Genomic DNA, 10,041 nt, shown 5'->3' on the forward strand with positions numbered 1-10,041 from the left:
AGGCTGTTCAGTTTAGAGAAGATCTCCACTATTCAGCAGGCTGTTCAGTTTAGAGAAGATCTCCACTATTCAGCAGGCTGTTCAGTTTAGAGAAGATCTCCACTATTCAGCAGGCTGTTCAGTTGAGAGCATCAGCTGGTGGTTAAATAAGGCCTTTTCACTTTCTCATCTAATCTCCAAATAGATGGGAATTGATTGAGCACGTGTGTTGTAAGCAAACAGGTTACAGCTCCGCTCTCTCTCTTCTCACTCACAGCTTCCTCCTCGTCTCTCTCTGATCCCCCCTGTTGTCTCTCGCTCCTAACACCCTCCTCTTCCCTCACTCCTAACACCCTCCTCTTCCCTGTATCCTTTTCTCTTCTCCTTTCTTTTTCTCCAGCTCTCTTTTGTAGTGCCTCTTCTCCTCGTACCATCCGCGCCCTCCTCTTCTTCTCTCTCAACTCACACTCCTCCTCTTCTCCTCACACCATCCACTTATCTCTCTCTCCCTCTCCACTCACACTTTCTTTTCATCTCTTTCTGCTCTCTACTGTCTCTCTCCCTGCTCTCTACTGTCTCTCTCCCTGCTCTCTCTCTCCCTGCTATCTACTCTCTCTCCCTGCTCTCTCTCCCTGCTCTCTACTCTCTCCCTGTTCTCTCTCTCCCTGCTCTCTACTCTCTCTCTCCCTGCTCTCTACTCTCTTTCCCTGCTCTCTCTCTCCTTGCTCTCTACTCTCTCCCTGCTCTCTATTCTCTCTTCCTGCTCTCTACTCTCCCTGCTCTCTACTCTCTCTCTCTCCCTGCTCTCTCTCTCCCTGCTATCTACTCTCTCCCTGCTCTCTCTCTCCCTGCTATCTACTCTCTCTCCCTGTTCTCTTTCTCCCTGCTCTCTCCCTGCTCTCTATTCTCTCTCCCTGCTCTCTATTCTCTCTCCCTGCTCTCTATTCTCTCTCCCTGCTCTCTATTCTCTCTCCCTGCTCTCTACTCTCTCTCTCCCTGCTCTCTCTCTCCCTGCTCTCTACTCTCTCTCCCTGCTCTCTACTCTCTCTCCCTGCTCTCTCTCTCCCTGCTCTCTACTCTCTCTCTCCCTGCTCTCTCTCTCCCTGCTATCTACTCTCTCTCCCTGTTCTCTTTCTCCCTGCTCTCTACTCTCTCTCTCCCTGCTCTCTCTCTCCCTGCTCTCTACTCTCTCTCCCTGCTCTCTACTCTCTCTCCCTGCTCTCTCTCTCCCTGCTCTCTACTCTCTCTCTCCCTGCTATCTACTCTCTCTCCCTGCTCTCTCTCTCCCTGCTATCTACTCTCTCTCCCTGTTCTCTCTCTCCCTGCTCTCTATTCTCTCTCCCTGCTCTCTATTCTCTCTCCCTGCTCTCTACTCTCTCTCTCCCTGCTCTCTCTCTCCCTGCTCTCTACTCTCTCTCTCCCTGCTCTCTCTCTCCCTGCTATCTACTCTCTCTCCCTGCTCTCTACTCTCTCTCCCTGCTCTCTACTCTCTCTCTCCCTGCTCTCTACTCTCTCTCTCCCTGTTCTCTCTCTCCCTGCTATCTACTCTCTCTCCCTGCTCTCTCTCTCCCTGCTATCTACTCTCTCTCCCTGTTCTCTTTCTCCCTGCTCTCTATTCTCTCTCCCTGCTCTCTATTCTCTCTCCCTGCTCTCTACTCTCTCTCTCCCTGCTCTCTACTCTCTCTCTCTCCCTGCTCTCTACTCTCTCTCCCTCTCCTCTCTCTCCCTGCTCTCTACTCTCTCTCCCTGCTCTCTACTCTCTCTCTCTCTCTCTATCCAGCAGTAGAAAACCAGTGAACAGCAGCAGCGGCAGCATCAGCAGTGTCACTCAGCCACGGAGCGACTCACATGAAAGTGAGGACCTCTTTTCTTGTCTTTGGTTTTCTTCCACTCTCCTCCCATCTTCTCTCCTTTTCTCCTCTCTCTTCTCCTCTCATCTCTTCTTACCCTCCACTCTCCTCCCATCTTCTCTCTCTTCTCCTCCTCTCATCTCTTCTTACCCTCCACTCTCCTCCCATCTTCTCTCCTTTTCTCCTCTCTCTTCTCCTCCTCTCATCTCTTCTTACCCTCCACTCTCCTCCCATCTTCTCTCCTTTTCTCCTCTCTCTTCTCCTCCTCTCATCTCTTCTTACCCTCCACTCTCCTCCCATCTTCTCTCCTTTTCTCCTCTCTCTTCTCCTCCTCTCATCTCTTCTTACCCTCCACTCTCCTCCCATCTTCTCTCCTTCTCTCCTCTCCTCCTCCTCTCATCTCTTCTTACCCTCCACTCTCCTCTCATTCTTCTCATTTCTTTCTCTACTTTTTGCCATATCCATCCTTTTTCCCCCCCTGCCACATTTCTCCTCCTTCAGACACCGGCGTTCAGCAGTTAGCCTATAGGGTACCATGCATTCCACATAGGTTTTCTTGTCTTGCTCTGACTAGAGAATATGGCTGTGCATGCTTTTCCCCCCCTTGGAAAACAAGTATCAACTGCTTCCCGGGTTCAGATATGCATGTGAATGGATTATTTAACAGGTATGATTTTGTTTTAATCCCAGAATTTAATCTTTGCTTTAATAACGGAGTGTCTTGTGGCTTGCACACTGAAACGTGATGTTGTGGTTATGTAGGCTAATGTGAAATATTCACCACGGGAGTAGAGCTGTGAGAATTTGGGATAATGTGTAATTATTCTGACAGAGACTTCATTTGTTTTTATAGTTTGTTCAGATAGCACACATTTATTTTGTTGGTGGGGGTGATTTCTCAGTGGTGAGGGAAATATTTAGTTTTCCTGGAGAGTAAATAAAGAAAGACCCCTTTTCATTATTTTTTCAATTTCCTTCATTCTGTCGACCTTTCGTGTCTTTTCTTAATTTCATCATTCATTTTTGTCATGTTTTTGGTCTTTCTTCTGGTGTTTTTTCCACTGCCCTGCGTGAAGAGACTCCCTCTGCTTTGAATGAGCGAGAGGTGCAAAATGGGGATTGTAACGTCAATCGTTTAACCGGGATGGATTTAACGGAGGTCTCGACGCCTTTCATGGCCACGTCGCCGCCCAACTCTTCTTTGGAGAACATCAGTCAAACGTCTCCCCTGTGGAGATCTCCCCCGGGGCTCCCTCACTCGCAGGTGGCGTCGGTGTTCATCGTGCTCGTGGTCACGGTCGTCATCCTGGGGACCGTGGTGGGCAACGTGATGGTCGTGGTGGCGGTGTTCACCAGCCGCGCGCTGCGGGCGCCGCAGAACCTCTTCCTGGTGTCTCTGGCGTCGGCTGACATCCTAGTGGCCACACTGGTCATCCCCTTCTCCCTGGCTAATGAGGTGAGGATTTTCTTTTATTATTATTATTTTTTTTTAGATCTACATAACCTATTGGGTTGGGGGTCGTTACTCAAAAAAGTAATATATTACACATTACACATTACTTATAATAATAAAATACTTAATAAAATATGTAATGCCTTACTTTACTTAATTACTCCATGGAGAAAGTAGTTCATTACACTACTCGTTACATTACTTTTGCATTACTCCGCAAGATCGCCTGAGATGTGAGGTAGTGAGCAAATCTGCACCCCTCAAAAGTTGTAGACCACACTGCCATTACCCCCCCATATGGTAAATGGCCTGCGTTTATATAGCGCTTTTATCCAAAGCGCCTTACAGTCAGTAGGTACATTCACCCATTCACACACCGATGGCGGCAGGCTACCACGCAGGGTGCTGGCACACCAACGGGAGCAATTTGGGGTTCAGTATCTTGCCCAAGGACACTTCGACATGCAGACCGGAGGAGCCGGGAATCGACCCACCGACCTCTTTTATCCAAAGCGATTAGTGGACGACCCGCTCTACCTCCTGAGCTACAGCCGCCCCATATGCCTTGAACTCCTATGAAAGTTGGTGCTACAATGGATCGGCTGGAGCGATCACTGCCTCTGATCAGCCTGAACCAACCAATCGTCACTCCTCATGCCTAAACCTAACCAATCACTGCTCCCCGTCCCACCAACCAGCCCATCTATTCTAGAAATGAGCGGCTTTTACAGTCAGCTGTGGTTGTGTTGCGCAATCGTGCACGTTTGATGTTTTTTTCCATAATCCTGCAGATTCAACTCCGATCCTGCCGATCATTGAAGAACTTATGTAATGCAAGTAATGACATAGAGTTTGATTTAGTAACTGTTCAATTCCATTCTATAACAGTAACTGTAATGTGAGTACTGGATTTAGGAGCAGTAATGCCTTACACTACTCGTCACAGACAAAAGTAATGTGATTACAGTAATGCCTTACTTTGTACTGTGTTACCCCCAACACTGAACCTACGTGACTATATAGACGGTTTTCACGGAATTGCGACGTGCCGTGGACACCTCTTAGCCGTTGTAAAATCACTGTAAACCGTGGCCTCATGGGGCTTATGCTTAATTTTAAACCTAGCTTACTTCCTGTCAGCAATTGTATTAGCAAACACTGCAACAGGAAGTAAAGCTATAGGGACAATTTAAAATGTTTATGTTGTCAAGTTAAAACCGTCCCCAACCTACTGTACGTCACGTTGTGGTGGAGGCTTCCTGTATTGGAAGTTTGATTGATCAAGTGGCAGTGGGAGATCATTTGAATTTGTGAAAGTATTATATCATGTGAATGTGAATTATGCTGCATTCATGTGCTCCTTGGAAATACCGTAGTTACGAGTTACAAGCACACAAACGACCCTCCAATGTCATATTTACAAGTGGGAAACTGGGAAATTTCCAGGGGATATTAGGGTGAGATGCAGGTCAATAGTATATGCCACATGGAAGTGGTGCACATCATCTGAAAGCTGGGAACCTGAAGATTAATTTGAGATGTAGCTCAGCACTGTTGTTTTTTATAGTCGTAGTTTTCTTCTTCTAGTCTAGTTTTTATAGTCATGTAATAAACATTGTGTTTTGGTTTTTCCCTCGCTAAATTTAGCCTAAATTTTAGGTGTTATTTAGCCCGACAAGCTAGCATGATGACATGGTTGGTGCCAATGAATGCCTAGGTCTTCTAGTTTCATATGATACCAGTACTGTCATTCCTGAAAGAAAGGAATTTTTAAAGTCTCCTGATTGGATGGGCCTAGGCAGGAAGTGAGTGGGCCTCGGCCCTGCCAGGCCCACCCCATAGCTACGCCCCTGAATTCGGGGCTGAATGATTACTCTCCCCTACACGTGAAGGGTGACTGGCATACAGTATTATCATTATCAAGTTTAACGATTTCAAATCTGAGATCCTTCACCCCAACCCTTCAGTCCAGTCACGCTTCGTCCAGCTCAGGGTCGTTGGCAAAGTTAAGTGCTTTTTATCCACCGCCGACCTTGGAAAAAGTAATTTGGGCCTTCATTCCATCTCGTTCTCTATATCCAGGGCTGAGACACAAGACAATCTCCCATCGCCAATTAATTCTAAACGCTGTTGGCCAGGCTCTTGAATAATTCTAGGAGAATATATGGCCTATACATACAATGGTTATCCAACCAGCTCACTAACAACACCAAGCTATGCATCGTCAATACCAATGTGAAGACTGTCCTGCTCTATGTTTCTTCTGAGATGTGGGAAAACCACCAAGGCACCATGCAAAGCAAGATATAGTCAACAAATCCGCGCTACATCCTAAAGCTATGGTGGGGCCATGGAAACCACAAGAGGAACTGTGGTGGGAATACCAACCAGGAAGACATAGCTAACAGTCAAAAGAAGAAGGTGGAAATGGATAGATCACACCCTTAGGAACTTAGAAAGGATGCAAATAACAGCACAAGCCCTGGACTACAATCCGCAGAGAAAGAGGGAACAGGGTAGGCAGAGAAACACCTGAAGACATTCAGCTTAAGACGGAGAACATCTAAGTAAGTCCAGTGAGTTTCAAAGTGGGGGCTGCCAAGGGACGCTAGGGGGGCCGCAGGCGCAAATTAATGGAAAATGCTAACGATGTTTTCCTTTTCTCTTTGCAAATACAATTTTTATATGCTGAGGGAAAGGATTCAATTATATGTGTTAATACTGCAGTATAATAAAAGCAAAATAATATATCCTTCTAATTGCCTGCCAGTCAAAACGTTGTCACATTCATTGTCATTGCTGACCTGCCAACGGTTCGCAGCACAATGTTGCTGCTGCTGTGCTCTGGAGATTTGTCCCTAACTGGTTGGGGTGATAGTCGAGATATGTTTATAATGGAAAATAGAAATATTGAATATGAAGAAATGAGAAAAGGTTTGTGATAGAAATGTCATTATTAGGCTACTTGCAGGCATTTTTTTTTTATTTCATGATTAAATAATTACCTTTGCTTGATGGACGTTGATACTTTCTAACATGAGGGGAGCAACAAACCAACTCTGAGGTAGGCAAAAAAATTTTTTTATATAAAATTATTTAATTTTTTTCATTCACATTCATGGTCGGTTACTGACTGTGGCATGGAATTTGTGGGTGAGCGAGTGCTCGCCCACGGTGCAGACGGGTTGGGTCAGCTGGAGCTCAGGGCACAGTGGTGACAGGAGAGCGAGTGGGGAGGGGCTCCGGGCTGGACTCACTCGCAGCAGAGCAGGGCGAGTAGTAACGAGGGGGCTCAAGGCAGCGAGGGGCGGGGCCTCTGCTGGCGCTGGGCTCTGCTCACTCTGGGCTCTGCTCACTCCGGGCTCTGCTCACTCCGGGCTCTGCTCACTCCGGTCGCCCTTCAGCTCAGGGCAGGGAGGGGATTTTGCCTCTGGGTAATTCAGAGATGCTCACAAGTCAAGTCTCAAGTCTTTGTTCACAAGTCCAAGTCAAGTCTCAAGTCTCTTATGGATGAGCGTTCTATCATCTGCTGCATGCCATCCGGTCTGCTTAGAACACTGCATAGATAAAACTAAGGAATTCAAAGCATAAGCTGTATTATCCCCACTCCTTTATTAACATACAGTATCATCATTGATTGTTGACATTATCATTAGTAGACGTTTCCTTAATGTTAATTAAGGGGACTACAGGGGACTACAGATGCAAATGAGCTTTTAGCTATTTCTGGTGCAATATATTTATTGTGTACTGTCCCTGCTCAAATAAACAATAAAGATCAAAAATAAAGATTCTTCACAAGTCCCAAACCTTCAAGTCCAAGTCAAGTCTCAAGTCTTTTAGGACAAGTCTCAAGTCACTGTGTGTGTGACTTAAGTGCGACTCAAGTCCAAGTCCCCATCTCTGGCGAGTATTGAGTTGAAACAAGCGCCAAAGTGGTTGTTTTCTCACAGGGTTGATACAGGACTCGAGTCGAATCAGACGATGACTCGCGACTCCCGAGTCAGTAAGAAGAGTCTCGAGTTTCGGACGATTCATTCAAACTCGCCCACCACTAACTGTCAATAGTTGTTTAAGGAGAAGACAGCATTATTCCATTTACTGACCCAGACCTAGACGTAGATCATAATTCAAACCTCTGTAACCTTTTGGGCTACCTACAACCAAATGATTTTATCCTCTCTTTTCTCCAGAAGACTGGGTTTTATCTTATGCAGGTACAAGACACAAAGAATAAGATGACTGGTACTCTAATGAGGCCCACGATTGATGGGGGAATTTGGGAATGAACTATGAACGGTGGCGCAGTGGTAGCGCTGTCGCCTCACAGCAAGAAGGTCCTGGGTTCGATTCCCACCTGGGACGCTGTGGGCGCTGAGGGTGTGTCCCCACCCCCATGTCCTCAGTGCCTAGTGCCCAGGTGGGTTTGTCAAAAAAAGGGCCTTTCTGTGTGGAGTTTGCATGTTCTCCCCGTGCTCCCCTGGGGTTTCCTCCACATAGGAACCCCCCCCCCCCAAAAAAAAAAAAAAAATGAACTAAAAGGTTTGTTTTCTCTTTTGTATTGTAGGTTGTAGGCTGCTGCTGCCTGAACTAGTAATTAACACGTCTTCAATGGTTTCTCCTCTGTCCAGGTCATGGGTTACTGGTACTTTGGTCCCAACTGGTGCTCCTTCTACCTGGCTCTGGACGTCCTCTTTTGCACGTCGTCCATCGTCCACCTATGCGCCATCAGCCTCGACCGCTACTGGTCCGTCACCAAAGCCGTCAGCTACAACCGCAAGCGGACGCCGAAGCGGATTAAGAGCATGATCAGCGTCGTGTGGCTGATCTCCATCGTCATCTCCTCGCCGCCGCTCCTCCTGACGCCGAAGGAGGAGGAGCCCTGGGTCTTGGAGGACGACGCCCCCAGGCGGGAGTGTCTTCTCAACAATCAGACCTGGTACATCCTCTCCTCCTGCCTGGTGTCCTTCTTCGCCCCGGGGATCATCATGATCCTCGTCTACTGCAAGATCTACCGCGTGGCCAAGCAGCGCGCCTCCACCGTGTTCGTGGCGAAGAACGTGATCGAGCGGCAGCCGTCGCAGTCGGAGACGTGCTTCGCGGGCAGCGTCGCCGGCACCTGCCAGGGAACGGGACCGAGCAGCGGGACGTCCCGGTACGAGCCGGGCAGCCCGCGCCCCGCCTACCAACGCTGCTCGTGCGCCGCCGACGACAACAGCAACAGCCACAGGCGAGGAGAGCTGGAGGGTATCGACTTAGAAGAGAGGTGCTGCCAATCCGAGACGAAAAGCTCCTCCTCGTCCTCCTCCTTCCTGCGCTTCCCCGGGAGAGCCGGGGGGAGGGTGAAGGGGGAGGAGGGAGCGGACGCCGAGGGAACGGGGACCAGGTTGAAGCCTCCCGCTCCGCCTCCCAGCTGCGCCTCCATATCCTGGGCTTCGTCCGGCGACCACTGCTCCCACCACCTCCTCCTCCCGTCTCCTCTGCCTCGCCGCCACAGGCAGGTGTCGCAGTCCAAAGCGAAAGTGGCGCAGATGAGGGAGAAGCGCTTCACGTTCGTCCTGGCGGTGGTGATGGGCGTTTTCGTCCTCTGTTGGTTCCCGTTCTTCTTCACCTACAGCCTCCACGCCGTTTGCAGAGAGAACTGCACCATCCCGGACACGCTCTTCGACCTTTTCTTCTGGATCGGATACTGCAACAGCTCCCTGAATCCCATCATATACACTATCTTCAACAGAGACTTCAGGCGGGCCTTCAAGAAGATCTTATTCCAGCCTCATAAATGTACATAAGGTTGTTGTTTTTTTAGGTCTGAGTGAATGTACAATGTGTGTATGTGTTCAGTTGTGTGTGTGGCTTCCATACACACACACACACACACACACACACACACACACACACACACACACACACACACGCACACACACACAGGTTTCCCACAGAGTTGCAGTGCCACCTGCTGTCATCCATGATCGGCGAGCTGCGCCATCACTGGACAGGCGACCTGTCAATCACACCCCAAAACATAGTCTGCTTTATCGTCTATTTACAGTAACTCTAAATGGGGTTTTTTTGCATTTGGATCTGTGTGCCTTTTTTTCCGTTTGACCTTTTTGCAAGTATGGTCATTTTCCCATTGCCTTCTACAATCTGACTTCTTTTTGCAGCCGGTGGATTCGCCCCCCTGCTGGCCCTGAGAAATAATGCAGGTTTTAAGGCACTTCCGCATTGGCTTCATTCTTCAGCCGCGGAGGTTGCCCCTTGGCTGTCATACATACAGACACAGTGCCTCTCTGCCTCACAGCTCACGTCTCTATTGTCTTTTGAAAACATGAAGGATGAACTGTCACGGATTCAAACAACTCCTGTCTTTTACCGTATATTGTGGAATAGTTTGCACCAGAAAATTGGGCAGCACTTGAGGTCATTACTGTGTAATTACATAGAAACAAGTAATTAATGGCATCATAACAATACTACATTAATGTAGTAAATGTGCAAGCATTGCTGAATGATTACTATGTAATAACCTACTTTGGAAACATTTGCTTACCAGCCTTTCCATTTCAATTATGAAAGTAGCCTATTATTACATGGGATACCATGGGAGCCCTAGTGCCAAGTAAAGTCAGGCTCGTGTTTGGGAGTAGAAAGGGCCATTATCGGATATGATGCTTTTTTTTTCTCGTCTTCAGTTGGACAAAATCTAGCAAGTTGTTTAATGACATGTGTCGACAGTTAAAATGGAAAAGAGAAAATTAG

The 10,041-nt window shown here is 47.9% G+C and overlaps 1 protein-coding gene across 1 annotated transcript; it reads left to right on the forward strand.

Annotated features, from left to right (window-relative positions):
- Positions 1 to 3,003: 3,003 nt before the first annotated feature.
- LOC310791234 (alpha-2Db adrenergic receptor-like) lies at positions 3,004 to 9,071 on the forward strand (the record flags this gene model as incomplete). The annotated part of the gene is made up of 2 exons (XM_083652912.1): positions 3,004 to 3,285; positions 7,914 to 9,071. 2 exons carry the CDS (start codon positions 3,004 to 3,006, stop codon positions 9,069 to 9,071), a joined length of 1,440 nt encoding a protein of 479 aa, XP_083509038.1.
- Positions 9,072 to 10,041: the final 970 nt, after the last annotated feature.

This window comes from Poromitra crassiceps, assembly GCF_964638095.1.
Source record: "Poromitra crassiceps genome assembly, chromosome: 16".
NCBI lineage: Eukaryota > Metazoa > Chordata > Actinopteri > Beryciformes > Melamphaidae > Poromitra > Poromitra crassiceps.